General features: G+C 34.4%; 2 protein-coding genes across 6 annotated transcripts in view; both read right to left on the bottom strand.

Moving 5' to 3' along the window:
• Nucleotides 1-10,720: 10,720 nt before the first annotated feature.
• On the bottom strand, nt 10,721-13,269 carry LOC131148235 (MLP-like protein 423). The gene is made up of 2 exons (XM_058097962.1): nt 13,098-13,269; nt 10,721-11,007 (listed from the first exon to the last, which is right to left on the bottom strand). Exons 1-2 carry the CDS (start codon nt 13,267-13,269, stop codon nt 10,721-10,723), a joined length of 459 nt encoding a protein of 152 aa, XP_057953945.1.
• A 9,276-nt stretch (nt 13,270-22,545) lies between these two features.
• The window catches only part of LOC131148635 (two pore calcium channel protein 1A), a 134,602-nt gene continuing 132,033 nt past the window's right edge, over nt 22,546-25,114 (bottom strand). Inside the window, exons 22-25 of one of the 5 annotated variants that reach the window (XR_009135022.1) lie at nt 24,739-24,776; nt 24,537-24,645; nt 22,936-23,076; nt 22,546-22,800 (exon numbers count right to left, since the gene is read on the bottom strand). Coding sequence is in view for 3 of the 5 variants with exons in the window: in XM_058098478.1 (XP_057954461.1) it covers nt 24,558-24,645; nt 24,739-24,776 (126 nt within the window). In the remaining 2 variants the exon portion in view is untranslated. Of the gene's footprint in view, nt 23,823-24,210; nt 24,283-24,536; nt 24,646-24,738; nt 24,777-25,114 lie in introns of all 5 variants that reach the window. The other 4 variants (XR_009135023.1, XM_058098478.1, XM_058098477.1 and 1 more) reach the window with 4 other exon arrangements.

Here is a 25,114-nt window from a genome sequence, read left to right on the forward strand (position 1 = left end):
GCAAGTCACCTAACATTTCACATAACCCTTCCGAACGTGTATCACCACCTACTATATTTGCCCCCTCATCTGCATCATCATCATCATCATCGCTCTGAATTGCGTAATCTTCACCGTGGAACACCCATGTTGAGTAACTTTTCTCCATTCCAAAGTCTAATAAATGTGTATAAACCAAATCAATGTGTTTGAATGTTATGTTTTGGCATTTCTTGTATGGACACCTTATTCTACTGGCTTTGTCTACACGAGGACGCGCGAACTCTATGAAATCATGTATCCCTTTCACGTATTCCGAAAAAATCCTACCCCGAGTGTTCATCCAACTCTTATCCTTGTTCATTAATTACCCTATAACATGTGCAAGTAAATGGTGCTGATTACATTCTCATAATGTTTATGACGCATGCATCGTGAATCCTATAATCGACCACCTTCCGTCTAAAGGGTACGGATCCTATCCCATTCAGGAATGTTGCATTTACGTTGTGATCAATCACTCAAATTCCTTTGTCGTAGTCATTATAAATTTCGGCAGCATCTCCCCATGCCTCTCGAAGTACACGAGATGGGGGAAGTGAACATGTTGCTAGTTTTTCATCACTAACAAATTGTCACGAGACCCCACTATGCACCCAGAGAACACAAGTAGAGACGCGCTCGAAATATATAATGACAATTGACAAAGCGTGAACGATGACAACAATGTAAATACAACTTCCTAAACTGTCCACATTGGACAATCCAAGAAGGTTCGAAATACAAACATTACTAATTGTAAGTGAACCAAATAATTAACATGTTCAATTGATTATTAGTCAACATAGTATGACTAATAATCAATTGAATTTCAATAATTATTTTGTCTCACATGTACGATGAGACATGAATGTATAGTACCCAATCTTGAACTGGTCTAAACTTCAATGAACACAATAAATGACAGTAATTAATTTGGCAGTTTACTTCATACGACATTTAGTTGGCTTTTCCTAAGCGCCTTATTTTATATTATATTGTTCCAAAGATTTTCTAATCGTGCACAATATCAAATGAATGCACAATAAGGATAAAAAAAGTGAACACTTATCTGCCTACCTTATCTGTGTATGTAACATCTACATAAATTCTAGAAATAGTTAGAAAAATGTAATGATATAGTTAAAGCACAAAATACAGGTAGAAACCAAAAGCACCATGTATTTTCATTAATTTCATAGGCAATACAATGTAGATAGACACATCAAAGCACATGTAAAACCATTCAAAAGCATGACAAAACAAAATACAGGAAAAAACAAATAAAAGAAAAAGAAATAAAATAAAAGCAAAGGGTGCATGAGCACAGTACATAAGCAAAAGAGAAAGCGCATAAAAAGATCCCAAGCATCTAATCTATCCTAATCAGAGTCAGAATCAAAATCAGAACTGCACGAGCAAGGCGAGGCAGTTGCTGCTCTAACGGCGTCTCAGTCCCGTGCCATTCCCTCCAAAAGACGATGCAACTTAGGGTTAAAAGTGGAGGGTGGTGATTTGCGTGGCTTGAGGACCCGAGGCAGCAACTCGGCAGGAATGTCTGCTGGTAGTGGAACCTCACAATCATACGACATGGCCGGCCTAATTGTATGGAACATCGTCAGATGAGTGGGCATGTCTTCTATAAGCCGTGGGGTAACATTTGAGGACTGCTCTCCAATAGGTGGTGTAGAAGAACGTGCCGGGGGCAACTGCACATCCTCAAGAGTCACCCTTGGTGCTCTCGTCTCATCTGAAACCCTTTCATGCTCACTCAGTACGGCTCGACCCCTAGAAGAAGACTCTCCCCTTGGCGGGTCCTGAACCCTCTGCCACTTGGTAGCGCATCGTGGTGAGTGGCCGTGCTTTGAGGCAGTCAAAGGTTTCGTTCATGGAGGCATTGGCCAGTAAAGACAAAACCCTACGATTTATGTTGAAAACAAAATTTTTTTTCAGAGGGGCATACTTAACAAAAACATTACGAGCAAATATTCACACCTATTGATTAGAAAAGTTCAACATAAATATAATTTTAAAACTCATTTACTAAATCAAATAAAATCATTACGAATGGGTCAGGTGAGCACTTCATTTTAATATATATATATATATATATATATATGATTATAATATATAAATTCGTAAATAATAAGGTAAACATTTAACCTATTTAAGGTGAGCTTGATGCCCCTCTTTTGTCTTGTCCTTTTTAAGAGATAAAGGTAGGTCTAACTTTTTGTATAATTTTTTTAGTTTCTAAAAATCAACTTTTACTTTTTTATAAGTTACAAAATTAAAAATTGAAAAGCTAGAAGTTAATTTTTTTCACGAACAAATTATTTTTTCTATTGTTGTCCTTAATTTTTTCTAAAACTATAACATGGTCAATCTATTAATTATATTTTCTAAAAAGACCACATTCGTTCTATTTATTATATACTTTTAATAACCTTACAACTTTTTTCATCAAATACTCAAATCTAGTTTTTTCTTTTAGTAGCTCCTTTTTCACAAGGAGACCAAACATTTTTAAAACGATTTCAATAAACTCATATTTACCAAGAGAAATTGTTGCATTTGACATCCGCCAATGAGGTTTTGCATAAGATTGTAACAATTTGAGTAAATATGACGTGTAATTCAATAGTGTAAAAAATTCTGATTGGTATAGCCTAATAATTCTCCCAATAAACCAAAAAAAAAGAAGATAAATTATTTAACATGTCTCTAAAATTTTATTAAATTGTACTTTGTTTCTTAAAATTTAAATTATGATAGATTAACAAAGTTTAACCTTTTGATTTTTGTTAAGTGCTTGTTCATGGATTTTATTATTGTTGAAATTAAACTATAAAGTTAAAGAATCCTAGGCTCCCCCTCCCCTAGCCGAAAAAAACCAATTTTTTTTATAGTGGTACTTGGTTTTATTCTAGAAAAACTTTAACGAAATTTCGGTAGCATGTCATCTATAAATTGGACACTTCCCAAAAAATTCTTGCACTAAAACTTGATAGATTCAAGGAAACAAATCACAATAATACGCATCATGCAGATACCAGTGAGTTTGAGCATGCGAGAACCTAAATCCACTACCGGCATGCAATTCATATTGTATTGCATCAGCCATGCAATTGACGTTCAACACAAGCATGTATTTCAGTAGTTCAATTTACCATTCATATAACATAATACCATCCATCAAAAAGATTTAGTCATTTGACATTTCAATTTAAATTTTCAAAAGATTTCAAATTTACATAATTATAAATAAAACTTACCTTTGCTTCCTATTCATTAAATGGATGGGTCGAAAATGTCGTAATTCAATATAATTTAGCCAAAAACAACATATCCAAATTTTAAGTTCAAAATTTGAAGTTTAGTACTGGTTTTATTTCTTAATTGTGTATTTTTGGGCATCTTTTATGATGTAGGAACATGAGGTTGGAATCATGCCCATACTGACTAGGCATTCTAAAGAAAGTAAATTTTGAGGACAATTCACAATATAAATAAGTTTGTATTCTCAAAATGTCCAGGAAAGACGAAACCCTTTGATTTATGTTGAAAACGAATTTTTTTTCAGAAGGCCATACTTAACAATAACATTACGAGAAAATATTCACCCATTTACTCTAGAATTTCTCTAGTGTTTCATATTTTCTTCGAGTCTATACAATCTTTGGTGTGTGCTCAAGTTTGAATGTTGATAATTTAATATGGCTTCATGATTTTTTACAAAACCAAAGGTTTTACTATAATATACTAGTCATATTAAAGATTCATATTCAATTAATATCAATAAAATTTATAAATCAGTTGACCATTAGTCATTATACAACTACAATTAATTTAAACATAAGACGTCCAATAAAATGTTGTGTCTAACATCTCAAATTTCAATTTTACTTAAAATTTCGAAAGTTTAAAAGCTATCATCCATATACTTCTCACAATAATCTTTATTTTCAATAGAAAAAAGGATTTGTTAAGACGACAATATATTCTCGATAAATACAAACACGACTCCAACATCACAAAAATAATATATAACACTTTGTCACACACACATTATTAAATTATCAACATTCAAACTTGAGCACGCGCACACACACACACACACACACACACACACACACACACACACATATATATATATATATATATATATATATATATATATAAGTAGACTATTAGTGGCCAATAGATTTCGTCACTAATAACTGAAAAATCATTCCTAATATATTGACGTCATCATTAGAGTAGGAAAATGTACGTTTAGTAATGAAAGTTTTAGTGATGAACTAGAAACCGTCACTAATAATGCATTATTAGTGACATATGTAATTTTCGTCACTAAAAGTACATTATTAGTGATGATTTTTAGTTTGCTATTAATAATTTAATAACATTTTTTGTAGTGATAAATGGAGGATGGGCTTTTTGGGTTCTTTTAGTGTGAAATTTAAGTTTGAACATGATGGTATAACTACTATTCATAAGGTATGAAATGCAACTCGCATACTAGAGTTTATAATCTAATTTTCTAGAAACTTTTCATCAAATTGGTAACTGCATCTTTTAAGCTTATCCATTATAGAGTCCCATTATGAATAATAAACATTTTAAGACTAGAATTTAACTATGAAGCATGATTTGAAAAAATGAATCAACAAACAAATCTTGAATCCAGTGACAATAATTCTGGTGATGAATATGATCACACCTAGGGCACTTTTTCAATACCTATTTGTAGCATACTAATTTGTATGCGTGTGCTTGTGCCATACTTTTTGTTATGTTAAACAAGAAAAAGAAAAAGAAGTTGTCTCCATCAATTCCAAAGAGGTAGGCAGCGGTACGCCAAGGGATTTTAGTTTTAACCCTAATGATTAAAACAAGCCTGTAAAACCCACCCTCAAATCATTATTAAAGGGGCAAAAACGTCATTTGAAGGACACTAATCCCGGACATCATGCCAGGAATTGAGACACAAACCATTCTCATTGAACATTTTATTACAACTCTAATTTCCCACCTCTGTTCAGGACAAAAATCATTTCATCTCCTCAGTTGACAGACCAGAGAATTCATATATTGCATATATACGAATTATATGCACAAATATTTTTTTGCACACACACGCACATGCACACGCACACTGCCACACACACACATGCACACTGTCACACACACACACACACACACACACACACACACACACACAACCGTACGCACACACGCATGCGCACATGTAGTCCTTTGTGGAAGAAGAAAAAGAAGAGGAGGAGGATACCTAAGAGCAGCGGAGGTGGCGGTGGCAAGAGAGGAAGAAAGTGGAAACGTACGAGCAGTGACGCAGTGGGCGGCGGTTTGAGACTCAGTGGCTAGAGGATGCCGCTGCGCGTAGGGAGGATGAGCGAGAAGCAGGAGGGAGAAGGAGGGAGGAGTAGGCCGAGAGGAGGAGGGAGGAGATGGCAGGAAAGTGGGAGGAGCAGGCTGAGAGGGAGGCGAGAGGATGAGCGAGGAGTAGGATCGAGAGAAGGAGGGAGGAGTAGGCGGGAAAGGAAGGAGGGAGTTTGGGGGGAGTTAAGGGATTTAGGGTTTTGAGTATTAGTGATGGTTTCAAAATTCAAAACCGTCACTAATACTCTTAAATAAATTATTTCTATTTTTTTTAAATAAAAAAAGTATTAGTGATGGTTCCCAAATCCGTCACTAATAAGGGACTAATATTGACGAATCTACAAATTCGTCACTAATATTGTAAAATAATTTTTTTTTTAATAAAAAAGTATTAGTGACAACTCCCAAATCCATAATTAATAAGGAGATAATAGTGACGAATCTTCAAATTCATTACTAATATTGTGAAATAAATTTTTTTTATTTCTTTTAAATAAAAGAAGTATTAGTGATGGTTTCCAAATCCATCACTAATAAGGGACTAATAGTGATGAATCTACAAATTCGTTACTAATATTGTGAATTTTTTTTTTCAATAAAAGAAGTATTAGTAACGGCTCCTAAATCCGTCACTAATAAGGGGCTAATAGTGACGAATTTTCAATTCGTCACTAATATTGTGAAATAAATTTTTATTTTATTTTTTAAAATAATAGTAGTGATGGTTATTTATTCGTCACTAATAAGTGTCTTTTAGTGATGGAATTAATTCGTCACTAATACTGCAGAAATCGTCGTTAATATTTTTCCGAGATAATTTCTGCGCAAAAAATATTTTCCCGCGATATTTTCTGATTTTTAGTGACGAAACTATTAGTGATAGTTTCAAATCCGTCACTAGTAGTTTCGTTACTAAAAACCAGTTTTCTTGTAGTGAGTAGGGTAGTATAATTTTTACTTGCTTTCCTATGGTTGGTTATATTTCACCCATGCAAAATATCATCTTTTTATCTTTTTTTTTTTTTTTTTTACACAAGACATTAATAAACTGGTTGAGAAAAGGTTTACAATTGCACAGTTTAGTCCCTGCAGATCGATACTTGATTTCCCCACTTTCTACTAAACTTGAGAATAGTTAGGTTTTATAAATATTATTTTTGGTAGTTAAGAACCCAAACCTTGGCAAGCCTACCAATTACTAGCCGTTTTATAGCCATTGGGCTAATATATTAATTGTTTACTTTGAAAACTAGTCATTTATAGTCGTTGGGGCTAGAATCCTGACGCAAACCGTCAACTATTTACCCCAAATGGTCGACTGTTTACCCCCAAACCATTGACTATTTGACTATATTTGTTCATTATCGAAACCTTCTCATCTGTGAAAGTCTTCAACATGAAAGTTATGAGATTTTTTTTAGCTTTCCGTAGATACCAAGATTGCACTTTTTGGAGTCTTCTAGTAAAAGTTATGCTCCAAATACTGAAGGGTGCTCAGGAAATTCGAGAAAAGAATTTGAGTGGTACATAAATGAGATTTTAAACCCAACCAAGACCAAGTCTTTAAAAGATTATAACACTAATATGATATAAAATTTGTCCCATATAAAAATACATTTGATTAAAGGATATTTTTATAAAACTCTTATTTTAACTTTGAAAACTCATAAGTACTGAACCTATGACTTGGCGATATCCTATGTACTCTTGCGAACTAGTATGCACATGCAATTTACTCAACTCTTACTCAATGATCTTGAGTGAAACAATATCGCAAGAGTTACAGTAGTTCCTACCTCAAAACACTTGCTATTATATTATGACTTTGTTGGATGTGTTTGAGTTCTTCTGAGAGAGTGTCCACCTTTATCTTTACTACTCGAATGTCCACTCGGTTTGATCTTTGCATTTGATCCAGTACCTTTATGTATTTTTGTCACTTGTGCCTATACTAACTTGATCTGCAAAGATATATTAAATTTAGAACTACAAGTTAGGTTAATATCATCAAAACACATTAAATATGATTATATAGCCACTAAGGCTAACAATAAGTCTTCCTAATTAAGGGCAAAAAATGGAATAATGGTCCTAATGTTATCAATTAAGCTCAATTGCTAAAATAATGTGCATAACTTGGTTTTTAATCCAAATTAAAATAATAAATAAATACATTTAACACCTAATTATGCAATTTTGACACTTAATCACAGCTACCTTAACTATAGAGGCTAAGTTTAGTGCTTGTTATGAGGCAACATGTCAGACTTCGTGGTTTTGGGATTTCATTAGAAGACTTTATATGGTTCATTCTATCATGAGACCGTTACTAATATATAATGATAATACTACTGTTGTTAGTTTCTCTTTGAACAACAAGAGTTTTTCATAGTCAAAATATGTATACATCAAATATTTGTTAGTTATAGAAAATATCATGTATAAACAGAGTCACATTGAGCATATAGCCACAGAGCAGATGATAGCAGATCCACTAAGGAATTGACCCCTAAAATCTTTCGAAAGCATGTGACTAGCATGGGTTTAGTTGAGACCCTTTGGTGTATTTGAGTTAGTAGGAGTGCATTATAATGACGAACGACAATTATGCCTTTATGATTGTATTATTCATAATAACAATAAAATTGATCAATTTAATAATTGCTAGCTATGATGTGTGCATACTTATGTAAATTGATATGGTCACACTATGAATTATATATGTATTTGTTGAGACATTTGTTTGGTCTCATTTATGAAATGTTGAGATTGTAGTATCATTATAATGAAATTGGAGACATTTTTATTTTATATTAATCTCGATTAAATACTTTGATGGAAGCCTCATTTATGTAATATAGAGACATTATGGTTTAGTATGATAATATTATTATGGGCCTTAAAACACTAGTCCATAGGGCGGTATTGTGTATGGGTCTTGTTTGCAAAAGGAACTTATGATGGGTAGAGTTTTTTGTTTTTCATATACTAATATATAAACAACCGGGAGAGGTCCTGCTTTCACCCTAGGACAAGTGTACTCTCCATCAAAGTCACATATCGAAATAGGGAAGAAGGCAATTGTCTCCCCTCGAAACTATGTAGAATATTTAGAACATATTATGTAGGACTCCACCATGGTATCCATGCATGGTGCAATGTACATAGTTGTGGAATCCTAAACTAATTTCATGTCTATGTGCCTAATTTGAGTAAATGCGCATTATACAGATTACTGTTAGTAATTTAAAATGTTGTTGAGTAAAGAATTTAAGATGAAGGATATTGGTTCTACAAGAAAGGTCCTTTGGATGGAAATTTAGAAAGATAAGAAAAAAAATATAAGCTTTGGGTTTTTAAAAGAATTATACAAAGAAGACGTTGGTGAGGTTTAGCATAAGTTATGCCAAGTCTGTGTCTACCCCATTAATTAGTAAATCATTTTAGATTATTTTTTGCACAATATCAATAATCAGAAAAGGATGCATGTGAAAGAGATATCGAGAGTACCATATGCCAATGTGTGGAATGTTTGATGTATGCCATTGTTTGTACTTGTCTATATCTTGCACAATTAGTTAGTATGCATGTTACACAACCATATATGGAAAATACAGACTAAGAGCATTGCAGAGCTTTGAAATGGGCCCTGATCAAGTGGAAGGATGCAAAACCTTTTTTAATAAATTTTAATACCTTGCAAGATTCTACTTAATTGAAGGGTTCATTGACGGAGACTATACATGTAGGAGATTAGATGATAAAAGGTCCACCACAAGTTATGTTCATTCTATGGTAGGTAGACCTATTTGCTAGAAATCCATGTTCAAGTTAGTTATTGCATTGTCTACCATATAAATAGAATATATATTAGTGACAGAGGTTGCTAAGGATGCTCAATAGCTGAACGGATTAGAAGTTGAACTTGACATAAGATAGTATACTATTCATCTATATTATGAAAGTAAATGTCATACACTTAAAGATGGACATGGTCCATTATGTTAAGACAAAGTATACTGCAGTAGAGATAAAAAGATACACACTGATTGCTATTGGTGAGATTCAACTGGTTAAGGTAACTACGTAATGGCAAATGCCATAGATATGTTGATGGAAAGTGGTTACTAAAGAAAATTCTTGAATTACTTGAACTTAATTATTACCACATGCTTTTTATTAGCTGCTAAATTAGTATTTTAAAAGTTTAGGTGGAGGTATAGGTCCAAACTAAGGAGTAAATATTTGCTAAGGTGGAAAAATCTTAGACGTAGCACACTATCAAACTAGATAAATCATTATATTTTATTTTTTTTTTCTATTTTTTTTTTGATTTGTTATGTGGGCGTGAATAATCTTAGGATCACTAATTGCACGAATAAAATTAGACACAACCGCGCCCCTTTGATTAAGGAAAAGAATTTGTTCACCGTATACATAATTGTGGTCCAGATTAAATAATAAAACAGAGGGGCTGGGCTTGATCATAACTTAATCCCTTCTTCCATTAAAAAAATAAAAAGTTAAAAAGGAGGATAAAGCACAATAATTCCCATATTTATGCGAATCAATAGGGAAGATAAAGTAAGTTCTTGGCCACTCTATGCAACTTTTGGAACGTATTAGTATTCCTATAGGAGCTCCCTAACTAATAAGATAATAATGTGCAATCAATGTGGATCTTTAATTACCACCATGCATGTCCCATCCCAATATATATGTATATTATAACAGCAAAGACCCAAAGTTAATTAACAGATGCCAATTTTGACTCCATTCTTTTTTATATTCCACTGTTATATCATGACAATTCAGTCCAGGCTACCTCATGACTTTTTCTACTATTATTACTTTTTTTTTTTTTCTAAAAAACAAAAAGCAAAGACAACCAAAAAACTACTTTTAATATATATCACATGAACTCTCCAACGACAATGTATATAATTTGTAGTCCATTAATGATACAATTAAAACTAAAAGAAATAATGCACATTAACGCACACAGTACCCATACATGCACATGCATGCCACTCTGGACGGACAGCATATGCATATACATATACATAGATGCATGCAGGTTGACAAAATAAACTATCACCCAACTGATCAAGCTGCAATGCATTATGCATGCAGCTGGAGCTTTATTTCAACGCATTTTTTCAACTGACAATTAACCAAGACTGCAAACGTCGATCCCCAGCTTCTTTTTTTCCACTCAGCATGCAATATATATATATATATATATATATATATATAGAGAGAGAGAGAGAGAGAGAGAGAGAGAGAGAGAGAGGGATGGTCAGTGGAAGTCGTCAAAAGATTTGAGGAATCCAAGAGCAATATCCTTGGCTTTCTCAGGCGGAGGCACAGTGGGAGTGAGGGGCTCATACTCAGCCGTCCACTCCGCAATACACTGCTGTGCTTCTTCTCCTTCCATAAGTTGCTGAAGGGGAGTGAAAGAGAAGGTCACCCTGTATGGATCATACATGCTGCGCAGCTCTCCTCCCACCACGCTATACGTCACCGACCGCCCCCTCTCCACCATCTCTATCTTCTCCGTTGATTCTTTCACATAAGTGCACACAGCTGCACACGCACACACAAACATATCGATGAGATTTTATATAAAAAGTCTATATTAATTTATCAATAGCCATGTGTTGATAAATATATATGAATTTGAGAAGCAATGTGTTGACTAAACTCACTCCAAGTATGTCAATAAATTAAATGAGGTGTTTCACACTAATAGCAAATGCGTGAGGGAGTCCCAGGAGCATGTGTGTGTGTGTGTGTATATATATAACTGAAAATCAAAACCCTAAAATACTTTCTGTTGATAACATAATTGGTATATATTTTTACGGACCTAACCTTACTCCAAGACCAGGTAATTTGTTGTTGTTTCTCATTTTTTATATTTTTATGTTCCAATCCTAAGACATATCACTAGATAATTCTCCTATATTTTATTAAAATGTATGACCAATTAGTTAATTATCTAGGAAGCTGCAGCGTGCGTTCTTTCAAACTGCAAGCAAATAAATAAATATATATATATATATATATATATATATATATATATATATATATATAGATGATTACTGAAGCTTTCTCTCAGTTGCAATAATCAGGCAGCTAGCTTGTCATCAATCAGGTAGAGTACTGAAATAATAAATAGTGCATGATTGGATGGAAATTAATCATTTAGGAACTGACATGTGCGCATTATGAAGTGCCAAACACTATTTATTAATTCCATTTAAAATGTATGCACGTGTCTTTATTTTTAAAATTCTTTTTATTGGCAAGTGGCAGGAAACAGTCCGACAGTTTTGGTTTTCTTCCTTTTTCATCACCATCTAATTTTTATTGAAGCGTGACGTTTTTGTTCAAAACAAATAAAGGGAATATTCCCATGCTGGAAGTGGGGAAGTATGAAGGCCCCGTTTGGTTAGGGTTTCGGACAAATACAAATTTTTTGTATTTTGAAGTACCGTATTGAATCATCAAACTTAAATTTATTTAGATTTGAATAAAATATAACATAAATTTGTATTAATTTCATTCAAATATAAGTTTAAATTTAAAATTTGAAATCTATGCTATCAAAGATAGTGTTGGAGAACATAAATTTCAAATGAAATTTGGATTTATGTAAATTTAAATGTAACTTATCAATACAATTTCGTGCTATATATATTTTAACTAAATTCAAACAAATTTCCTAAAAATATAGGATAACATCGCATTTGAGAAAATGGATTTCACAGCTTAGATTTGAATTTGGATAGGTTTGAACAAGTTTCAATGCAATTTTATATTACATCTTATCCAAATCCATAGAAATAAAAATCTAAGGCTTCTCCTAAATATTGAATAAGTTTTTTCAAAAAACCACTTTTCAAAAACATCTCCAAAATTACTAGGTTTTAGGAACTGATTTTAAAGTGTTTCTTTTGTTTTCAGTATAGCTTTTCAAATACAATAAGAACATAATAGGACATGGAGTACAAACTGATGTCTTAATAATAGTAATAGTAATAATAATAATTATTATTATATATATACACATATATAGTGTACGAAAGAAAAAGGACCAGCTGGTAATATTGTTGTAATAACAGCATGCACGGTGAGTGGGAGTGCCGAGGGTGATTCAATATGAAAGAACAATTAAATAAGCAGCTCAAGTCAGAAGTCAAACAAATCAGAAACTTTAATCATACACATCCTAATGAAACTACACACAAGCTGGAGTGACCCTCCATCCATTTTAACCATGCTGATATATATATATATATTGTTGATCGATTTCAAAATTAATTCACTGGAGCAGGGCAGGGTGTGTGTGTGTGTGTATATATATATATATATATATATATATATATCTGTATATATATTTGTATGTATCATAAGAAATTAGGATCAGTTGGCTAAAAGCATGCGGCTTTTAAACCGCTCCACGCATATGTAAAACTATGTACGTACCCCGGCCTCTTAGTTCACCAGCTCGTGACAGCAGCTGGATTACTACTACTCTACCTACCAACTGATGCATCCATGACTTTTTAATTAATTAATTAATTCTAGTTAGAACAACTCCTTTATATACAATTAAGGTGACTGGTGAATGAGAGAGAGAGAGAGAGAGAGAGAGAGGGAGAGATATATACCGGGGCCAAGCTTGAACTTCCGGAGACTGCCAGGGCTGCCATCACCATGGGTGTATTCGGCACGGGCGAGCATTTGTGGATTTATTTTGCTCATGATCTCATTGTCCCTATATATTTCCCATGCTCTCTCCGCCCTCATGTTTAACACCACTTTTCCCTTCATCTTCCTCATCAATCTCTCTCTCTCTCTCTCTCTCTCTCTCTCTCTCCTGGCTTGCTTTGTTACAGGGGAGAGAGGTATACTTATATATATAGTAAAATACGCTATATAGGACGAACTAGGACCTACATTCAGGATTCCCTCCTTTCAATAATGCAGACAATAAAATATGAATGCTCAGATCAAGCTCTCTCTCTCTCTCTCTCTCTCTCTCTTCTACTTTATTATTATTATTATGTTCGTGGCTGGCATGATTTTTCATTGTTGAAAGTCCGAAAATTTTTACGAAGTGTATGATGTAACATTATTATTATTATTATTATTATTATTATAAAATACGCCCCTAGCTGGGGCCTCTGTCTCCCTCAATCTGAGGAATATATGATTGGTGGCTTCGGCATTTTTGACCTCTAGCCATAACAGCATACCCAATAATTAAAAAGCAAAGCATACCCAATAATTAATTCATTTGGAACTTATCAGAAGTTAAAAAGCACATGTCAATCTCTCAAGTCCTCATATATATATATATATATATATATATATATATATATATAGAGAGAGAGAGAGAGAGAGAGAGAGAGACCAGCAGTTCAGTTCTGCTAGCTGCATCCACATTAATACTAACTGGACAACACTTCTTTCCTCCCTCTTTCCTATATATGCTCTAAATAAATTAAACACATCTTCCATTAACAGTTTTAATAAACAAAAACTTATTAATTTATATTATTTAATCACATCACATTTTAGAATGAATTTAAAGAAATATTAGACCAAATTGAGTGTACTAAAAAAACTGTAATATACATATACATAATTACTTCTCCAAAATATAACATGATTAGGCAAGCTAATTAAATTATAATTCTCCTGTAAGACGTATATCTTTCGAAAGACTAATTATAAACCTCATGAGACATTAACAACCTCCTGATTTCATTCAACATGTATTGACTTAAGCTACCTCAATTATCCACCCCCTCCAAGCAAACTGCAATAAATTATTATTCATTTTAATCTTACATTTTTTTTTTATGTTTAGTTACAAGGAAAGTGAGAATAAAGTATCAAGTAAATCAACAAACAAAAGTTCAAATTTATACATCGTTTACTTAAATTTTTCTCAAGTTTTCATCATATTTGAATAAATTTTCATTCTTCGTAATATTATATATAAAATTAATATGGTAAAAATAAATATTTTTTTATTTTTCTATTCCAAGAAAAAACAAATACATCCTTGAAAGTCACATCAAGGACTTTGATGAAAAAAAGAAAGGAAAATTAAAAAAAAAACTCATTTTCGATTATATTTTTCTTTTTATATCAAATACTACTAAAAATAAAAGTTTTTCTAATATGATTAAAAAAAATTACATATAAATGGTGTATAAACCAAATTTTTGTTTATTGGTTTGATATATATTTTTTATTTTCTTTTTCCATTTACTTGATAACCAGAAATTGATTCTTTTATGTTTTTTTTTCCTTTTCCAATATTTTTCAAGTTCCACGCGAATCCCAAGGTAAATAGTGTTGGATTTCCCTCATTATGGCCCTATGCATTAAATGTGGGTCAATTTTTGCTTCTCAAGAAGCATGCCCAGCTGTTCCTTGACTTCCCCCAGCTGGTGCATTGGGCAGCACCCAACAGCCCCACCCACTTGGACTTTCTACACATAGCAGCACAGTCCCTTCACTTGGATTCTTTTTTTTTTACTTTTAGCAGCAAGCAGCCAACCTCCCCCAATTTTTCTGTATTCGGATTTTGGACCATTAGTTCGAAGCCCTCCAGAGTTCCAAATCTCCATTCTATTCTCACACATAACCACACAACACTCCCTTTGTCTGCCAGTGCTGCTTTTCTCTCTAGCCGGTCATCTTCTCCGCTACAGGTTGCTGCTCCAGTGACTCCCACTGTGTATTACTAACAGTATATTGAGATATTTGATTGTGCCATTTTTAGTTGGTTCTTTTGGGAGCTTTGTTTATAATATTGGTGAGATCTTTTCATTTTATTACATTTGTTTATACACTCTTATGTATTTATAAGGTTCGTGCCTTTTGTATACACTTTGTATACATTTTGGTGATAGTGGATTAGGATGTCGTGCCCCGTAAACATACCTCAACATTTTAGGGAACCAAATTAAATTTGTTGTCTTATTTTTATTTATTTTTGCATTACACCATTGATTTACTTGTGGGAATTATTCGCATATATAATTATTTTTACCAACAAGTGGTATCAGAGTCGTGTTATTTGTATGCATTAGATTTGTGTAAATACTGGATGGTAATGTTGATCATATGATTAACTTCAATGGAAATAATTAGGTAACTTGGAAAACAAAAATGCAAGATCATTTTATTTTGCAAAGACTTGGATGGACCTATTGAGAGTGATAGCCGAAAACCTAAAGACACGAGTGATAATGAGTGAAATAGACTTGACAGAAAAGTCGTTAGTATCATTCGACAATAGATTGATGATAGTGTTTTTTATCATATTTCTATCGAAGCTTCAGCACATGAACTGTGAAAAAAATTAGAAGATCTTTATGATAAAAAGTCGGCTACAAATAAAGTTTTTCTTTTTTGAAAATTGGTAAACTTTAAATATAGAGATGACAGTCTTATAACCGAGCATTTGAATGAGATGAAAATTATTATCAATCAACTTGCTCCTATGAAAATAATTTTTAATGATGAGTTGCAGACCCTAATGTTACTTAGTTTTTTGCCGAAAAGTTAGGAGACTTTGGTTGTGACAGTTAGTAATTCGGCTCCCGATGGAATTGTTAGTATGAACCAAATAACTAGCAGTTTGTTAAATGAAAAAATTAGAAGAAAATTAGTTGCTCTTCTCATTCAAAAGCACTTGTGACAGAAAATCGAGGAAGAGGCAGAAGTAAAAGCAGATATTTTCACTGTAATGAAAAATCAAGAGGCCAGTCCATCTCAGTTTCGAAAAAAGATATTGAGTGCCTCTATAGTCATAAAAAGGGGCATATGAAGCAAGAGTGTAAAAAATTAAAATTCAATGAGCAAAATAAAAAGAAAAATTTTGAGAAAAAGCATGATGACACAACTTCAGTTGCATTTGATGCTGATCTTATGGTTGTTTGTGATGAAAGTTGTATTAATTTGACAAGTCAAGAGACTGATTGGGTTAATGATTTCGGTTCGTCATTTCATGTCACTTTTTAGGAAGATTTCTTCACTTCTTATTCCAAAGGAAATTATGGAGTTGGTTAGATGGGAAATGAAGGTTTGTCAAAAATTGTTGACATGAGAAATGTTTGTTTGGAAACAAATATGGAATGCAAGTTGGTGCTCAAAGATGTAAGACATATACCCGACATTTGGCTAAATTTGATATCTACCAAAAAGCTTGATGATGGACTTGATAACCATTTTGGTAATGGAAAATGGAAGCTCATAAAGGGTAATTTGGTGGTGGCTAAATGCAAGAAGACTAGTACAATATACATGATGCAAGGTAAAATTGATAATGGTCTTGTGAATGTAATTAAGAGTCCATCTTCCACCGATTTGTGGCATAATAAGCGGCTTGGACACATTAGTTAAGAAGGAATGCAATTTTTGTTCAAAAAGAAGCTCCTACCCTGAATGAAAGGTACCCCTCTTAAAGCTTGTGTTCATTGTTTGACCAGTAAGCAACATAGAGCTCCTTTTCATACAAAATTTATTACTAAAAAATTTAATGTTCTAGATTTAATACATTTCGATGTATGTGGTCCTTTAAAATTAAATCTCATAGTTGTGCACTTTATTTTATTACTTTTATTGATGATTGTTCAAGAAAAAATTGGGCTTACACTTTGAAAACTAAATATCAAGTTTTAGATGTGTTTAAACGTTTTCAGGTCAAAGTTGAAAAAAAGACTAGAAAGAAAGTGAAATGTGTGCGCTCGGATAATGGTGGAGAATACATTGGCCCATTTGATGAATACTGTTATAGTTAAGGCATTAGACATTAAAAAACCGCCAAGAAAACCCCTCAACAAAATGGTATTTTCGAAAGGATGAACCGCACCATACTGGAGAGAATGAGATGTATGTTCTCTCATGCAAAGTTGCCAAAATCATTTTGGGGTGAAGTAATGAGGACGTCGGTAGACTTAATTAATTTGTCTCCTTCAACTCCTTGGTGAAGTTCTCGAAAAAATTTGAAAAGGTAAGGATGTCACTTATGATCGTTTGAAAGTGTTTGGTTGTCGGACATTTGTTCACATTCTAAAAGATGAAAAATTCAAACTTGATGACAAGACAATGCAATGTATTTTTCTTGGTTATGGGCATGATGAATTTGGGTACAGATTGTGAGATCTGGTTGACAAGAAAATTGTTAAAAGCCAGAATGTTGAATTTTTTAAAGATCAAACAATTGAAGATTTTGGTACAGTTGAGCAACCAGAATCTAATGGGAATGATTTTGTTGACTTAGAGTCACCTTCTCTGCCTTTGGCACATGATGAAAATATGAAAGATGTTCTTCCACCTCTTGAAGATGTTGGAAATGATGAAATTCCTAGTGATGTTGAAAATGAAAATGAGGAGAAACAACGAATTCAAGAGCAAACTCCATTGAGGTGGTCTTCAAGAGAGCCAAGACCTTCAACTAAATATTCATCAAGTGATTATGTTACTTTAATAGATCAAGGGGAACCCGGAAGCTATCAAGAAGCCATGAACCATGAAAATGAAGCTTAATGGATGGAAGCTATGCAAGAGGAAATGAAGTCCATAATTGACAATCATACTTATGATTTGGTTAAATTTCCTTTTGAAAAGAAAGCTTTGAAAAACAAATTGGTGTCTAAGTTGAAAAATGATGGAAAGAATTTTCGGTACTAGGCTAGGCTTGTGGTAAAAGGTTTTGATTATAAAAAGGGAATTAACTTTGATGAGATATTCTCACCTGCTATAAAAATGTCATCTATTCGGGTTGTTCTTGGCATGACAACAAATTTGATTTTAGAAGTTGAGCAACTAAATGTGAAAACCGCTTTCTTACATGCTAACTTGGAAAAAGAAATTTAGATGGAACAACTGGAAGGCTTCAAACAAAAAGGGAAAGATAATTTAGTGTACATTTTAAAGAAAAGTTTGTATAGGTTGAAGTAAGCACCACGGAGATGGTACAAGAAATTTGATTCTTTCATGATTGATCATGGTTACTCAAAAATCTCTTCAGATGATTGTGTGTTTGTGAAGAAATTTTCGGATGGTACTTATATTATTCTCTTACTCTATGTTGATGATATGCTCATTGTAGGACAAGACTCCTCCAAGATTGATAAGTTGAAGTTGGAGTTGAGCAAGTCTTTTGCTATGAAAGATTTGGGACCGACAAAGTAAATTCTTGGCATGAGAATTGTTTGTGATCATGAAAAAAAGCAAATTTGGTTGTCACGAGAAAGGTTCATTGAAAAAGTGTCTGAGAGGTTCAATATAGATAAAGCAAAACTCGTTGGTTGCCCACTTGCCAGTCATTTCAAGCTTAATACAAAACAAAGTCCTACAAGTGAGAAAGATAAGAAAGACATGAAGAAAATTCCTTATGTTTCAGCTGTTGGTTCTTTAATGTATGCAATGGTTTGCACATGAACGGATTTAGCTCATGTTGTTGGAGTTATTAGTCAGTTTCTCTCTAATATAAGAAAAGAGCATTGGTTAGCGGTAAAATGGATTCTCCGATACCTTAAAAGCACTTCGAAGGTGTGTTTGTGTTTTGGAAATGGTAAATCTATGTTCTATGTATTCACGGATGCCAACATAGCCTGTGATGTTGATTCTAGAAAATCTACTTCGAGTTATTTGATGACTTTTGTAGGGGGAGCTATGACATGGCAATCAAAATTACAGAAATGTGTTGTTCTATCTACTACGGAAGTCGAGTTTATTGTCATTACTGAAACTTGCAAAGAATTGTTTTGGTTGAAGAGATTCTTGAAAGAGTTGGGGATGGAAGAGGAAAGATATGTTCTTTATTGTAATAGTCAAAGTGGAATTCATTTGAGCAAGAATTCTATCTTCCATTCAAAGTCAAAACATATTGATGTTAGATATCATTGGATTCGAGATGTAATGGATAAGAAATTATTGCAGCTTGACAAAATTCACACCGATAATAATGGTTCAGATATAATGACAAAAGCATTGTCTAGAGACAAGCATGTGAAGTGTTGAATTTTGGCCGGATTGGTAGAATTGTCCCCATAAGTAGAGAGGAGGAGATTTGTTGGGTTTCCCTCCTTGTGAGGCCCCATGCATTAAATATGGGTCAATTTTTTCATTGGTGTTTTGGCTTCTCAAGAAGCATGCACTGTTGTTCCTTAACTTCTCCTAATTGATGCATTGGGCAGCATCCAACAGCCCCTCCACTTAGACTTTCTACACACAGCAGTGCAGTCCCTTCACTTGGATTTTTTGACTTTTAGTAGCAAGCAGCCGACCTCCCACAGTTTCTCTATTCAAATTTTCAGCCATTAGTTGGAAGCCCTCCAGAGTTTCAAATCTCCATTCTATTCTCACACAGAACCACACAACACTCCCTCTACCTCCAAGCTGCAACTAGTGCTACTTTTCTCTCTAGTCAGTCGTCTTCTCGACTATAGGCTACTGCTTTGGTGACTCTAACTATGTATTACTAACAGTATATTGAGATATTTGGTTATGCCTTTTTTGGTTGGTTCTTTTGGGAGCTTTGTTCATAATATTGATGAGATCTTTCTATCTTACTATATTTGTTTATACTATTGTGTATTTGTAAGGCTCGTGTCTTTTGTACCCACTTTGTACACATTTTGGTGATAGTAGATTTCGATGTCGTGCCCCGTGGACGTACACCAACATTTGAGAGAATCAAGTTAAATTTTTTGTCTCATTTTTATTTATTTTTGCATTACACCATTGATTTACTTGTGGAAATTGTTCGCACAATTTTTGCCAACAAATGGAACCTTAAGCAAAAGTAGTTTCTACAAAAATTACATTTTGACACGTTTTTTGTGTAAAAGTTGATCCTAGTTGAAACAATCTTTCCACATAAAAACAGGAATAAGGCTATGTACAATATTGCGACCCTTTAATCTTACAAAATGGAAATCTTTTGGCAAAAAACACATGAAATATAGTAGTGTAAGAATTGCTTCCTGCAGGTCTTACAACTCAGTTATAATTATATGTTCTCTGAAAATATCTTAAAGAATGATAAAAATATCATTGCCCAAGTATATTCAATTGAAAAAAAAAAAAAAAAAAGATTCTATCTCTATTTGTATTTTATTATAGGAATTTGAATGTGTTGGATTATCCCACAAACGATGTGGGATAACCCAACAATCTCCCCCCTCACATATCTGGCTCCAAATCAACAGCACTATGTACCCAACATTTTAGGAAGAATGTTAAGTCATGACTCTGAGACCACTGTTGGGTGATCTAGGGCTTGAATTCACCACCCCAGTCGAATTGTAAGGCACAAATTTTAGTATTAAAAAGAGTCTCTACATAGCGTTTGAAAGCTAAAAAAGTAGAAGTTACATCAAATTTACATTTCAATGGAAATAGCCAAGTAAATCAGCTATAATCATCTACAAAAGATAAATAATAATGAAAACCCCCACAGGAAAGCATAGGTGCACGACCCCAAACATCGAAAAATAAATGTTGAAGCATAGCAGTAGATTGAGAGGTGGAACGATTATATGGGAGTTGATGAAGCTTAGCTTGATAGCAAGAAGAACATAAGCCAGGTGTGGGAGAGGTCTTGACTGGGAGGGTAACCTTTGAAAGTATGCGATGCACAAGCTGCATGTAAGGATGTCCAAGTCAGATATGCCATTGATGAGGTGAAACACGAGTACTAGTGTCTGCTTGAGGAGAGGTGGGGGCAAGAGGAAAGACATACATTCCATTCTTAGTGCTGCCTTGGAGCAGAGTTTGTCAAGTAAGGGAGTCCTTCACACAAAAAGAATTGGAATGGAATTCAAAGAAAATATTATTATTGGCACAAAAGTTTCTAACGAAAAATAAATTCTTAGAAATCAAAGGAACATGATAAAGTTTAGAGGGAAGAAGTTTCCCAGAAGTTGAAGCCACAATGGAGTTGCCAACGTGATGGATGGGAAGGGAAGTACCATCACCATCAAACACTTGATCTTCGCCTTTGTATTATGTTGGACTAATAGAAAGGTTAGAAAAATCATGTGTGAAATGATGTGTTGCTACTGAGTCTGGGTACCAGCTAGTGTCAACTGATGAAATCAAGGCAGAAGGTGGGGAAACATCAGTTTAGTTAGTCGAGAAAGATGGAGCTGGAGGTGATTGATAACCATGAATAAATCTATTATTACAGTTAAGAGCAGTGTGTTTAACTTTGAAACATACTTGACAAGTGGGACAATTGGAAAGAGAAAAAGGTGGGAGAAGACCAACCTCCATTACGACCTCTACCCTGAGCTCGATAGCTACCTTTGCCACGAGAGAACCCATGACCACGGTTGGTTCTTCAAGGTTGTGTTGGCAAAGAACTCTGTAGTAGTAGTTAAACCAGCATGTTGAAGAGATAAACGTGCTTTATGTGCAAGTAAATGACTATAGACCTGAGGAGGACGAAGAGCATCTACTTGAGTGGGAATAGAGGTGACCGTAGAATCATAATCAGAGCCCAACCCAGCCAGGAGAAAAGTGATAATATCAGAGGATTATAAGGTTTTACCAGCTGCTGATAGTGTATCATGAAGTAACTTTGCCACATAATCAGACCCCTTTTTGAGAGTGACCAGCTGATATTGCACATGCATCACGCCAGCTTGAGATTTGGCAGCAAAGAGATCTTCAAGAATGGCCCAAATCTAATGGGATGTAACTACATCCAGAACATCAGCAATCAATTTTTCAGAGAGATATGAGATAAGAATACTCATAATCGCTTGATCTTGTTGTCACCAAATAAGGAAATCAAGGTTGGGTTTTGTAGAACTATCAACAAACGGGTGGTACGCATCTGTGGTGCCATAAATAAAACCAAAAAAATTATGCCCTCTAAGGTAAGGCATGATATGAGCCTTCCACAAGAGGTAATTATCATGGTTGATTTTTACAGCAACTAGATGAGAGTAGGATGGGAGAGGAATAATGGAAGGTTGGGACACAGGGAGTTGGGATGGAGGAGGTTGCGAGCTGTCGGCCATGGAAGGTTAGACGTGAGTCTCACCGTGCTTCGATACCGTGATTGAATCAGGGTAGTGCAAAGGAAAGAAAAATATTATGTGTTTTCTCATTGATTTAATTCAATACATGGCCGTGGTATTTATACACAAAATAAGAGAATATTCTTGCATAACAGAAATGACAAGATGTAAGGAGAGAGGGACAGGTGTATATAAAACTGTCAAAGATTATTCCTTAATGCTGCAGACTCGGCGCAGTGCAGTGAAGCAGGACAGCGCTTGAAGATGCCGCAGGCTGTTAACACGCTTCAGTGACTGAATAAACATGCCCCACCCCCTAAAAAACATATTGTTAAATTATAATTGAGATTTGCATTTAAGGTACAAAATGTATACAACTGAACATTTAAAGCACGCTGTTCCGAACTCATTCACGGTACCCGCACGCAAAATGGAACATTGACAAACTCACTGAAGCAATAGTAGATAGAGCTCTCCTGTTGGAAGGTATTTTCATTAAACATGTTTTCCATTAATTACAGAACTGGAGATCTCAAAGCAAGTCTTAATATTCCCCTCTTAACTCCTCTAATTCATTGAGAGATCATACCACCTGCCCAAATAATGATCAAAGATTAAGAATTCATGTGGATTCAATGGTCATCTCCGCTGATACATATGGATTTCATATGAATTAATGAATAGGCATAGTATGCACATCCTCGTGAAAAAGAAACTCAGAAACCACATGAATAAACCCGAAGGTACTCTGCTACTGAAGTTGATTTGCTGAAGAGCCAACAAAGGCCTGTTTAATTGTGAAAAACGTCTTTTATCTTCTAGTTTCAAGTTTTCAACTCCATGTTTTTTTCTTTTTCCTTAAAGAAATTTGAAAAAGAGCACTCATTTGTTGAAGACAAAAAATTGTTTAGTAATGGAAATAATAAACAGTGAAATAGGTTCATAGTGTGTAATTGTGGCAGTAAGCCAGCAACATCCGACACATGGTATGGTAGTGTTATAATGGTGGAAGCAGCAATATCAGTGCCGACGGGTGGGTGGTGATGACAGCAACAGCAGATCGTTGTCCTGGTGGTACTGGTGGCAGCTGAGTGTGGTGCTAGTGGTGGAGGATGCATCTGCAGGTAGTGGTGGTAGATTGGTGCCTAAGGGTGGCAGAAGTACCAGGGCGGATGGTGGCTTGGTGTGGTGGAGCAGTGATAGCAGCAGTTCTAGGTAGTAGCTAGCAGTTAGTGGTGATGGTGGCGGCAACGCAGGCTGGTGATGGAGATGGTTGAGCAACAGCCAGTAGGGTTAACTATGGTAGCGGGTGGTGGTTGTGGTCCAATAAACTTTGCACTGGAAGAATTTGAAAAACATTAAAAAAGAAGTTTCTCCAAGATTAGTATACACTTGGAAAACTGAAAAAATTAGTTTTCTAATTTTCCATTAAAAAAAAAAAAAAAAAAAAAAAAAAAACTGCACTTGAACATGCATCTTTTATTTTCCATTTTCTTAGAGAACATTTTCTAACTTTGTAGAAAACTTGAAAGTTTACAAATTGCACCCAAGTGTTTCTGAGAGAGATGTAGCTACCTGCTGGCTGAGATTGTGAAATTTTTTTTTAAAATCTCTTCACAAACAATAGCATTGCAACCAACATCCCCCAAGATAATTTTCTGATTCCACCAGATAAAATCACAAAAACACATACTAGCATATCAAGTAGGGCAATGTTGCCATTTACCAAACAAGCAGAGGGCATTATGGTAATTCAAAGTGGACTTTCAGTGGAAGTACATATATCCTGTGTGTGAACCTGATGCAAAGTACCGCCAAATTAGTACACTCTGATGGTTGTGGCAGGGGAACTACTCAAAGGTCTTCCAAATCACCATAATATAAAATTGTTTTGCTCTTCACAAAATATTTTTCGATTAAATTTAGCTGTTAGGAGGAGAAATTTATGAAGCACTTGCTTGCAGATTACGTCAATAGGGAAAAGCATATCATATTTTTGGGCCAACAATGAAATGACAAAGGAAAATAAACTTGGAGTTGAAAAATAGTTACCAGAATAACGAAGAGGCAAAGTTATTCAGTGGAGCACTGCGTTTCAGAGAGCTCAGCACTCAACATATGATGGAGGAGGATATCAACTCTCTGACTCCGTGTTTTTGATCTGCACAATGCAAAAAAAAATTGCTATTATTACGATCTGGTATGAATGCAAATATGAACTTCTTAAGGCAAGAACTTGTCTAGTGTTACATACCCAACGTATCGGCGTCGATCCTTCTTTCCTTCTGTATCCTGAATTCAGAAGATAATGATGCCAACTTAGTTTTGATCAAATGGGTAGGCCAATAGATATGAAAGACATAATCTAAATATAATTTTAACATGCTACCTAAATCCAAACATGCCACATGCATGTGATTTCATTTGCACACAAAGTCCAATCAAGCCATCAATGGGAATTTAATCTCTTCAACTTTACTAAGAGAAGAAAGGATATGCAATCTATCTAAACAAAACAGTGAAGAAAATCAAGCTAGCATAGCCAATGCATCCCACCAAATTTCAGAGAAAAATTGGAGAGCAGCAGTAAACACAGCTGAGAGATGCCTATCTATGTCATGCTCCCTTTG

Source organism: Malania oleifera, chromosome 2 (genome assembly GCF_029873635.1).
Source record: "Malania oleifera isolate guangnan ecotype guangnan chromosome 2, ASM2987363v1, whole genome shotgun sequence".
In the NCBI taxonomy this organism is placed as follows: Eukaryota; Viridiplantae; Streptophyta; class Magnoliopsida; order Santalales; family Ximeniaceae; genus Malania; species Malania oleifera.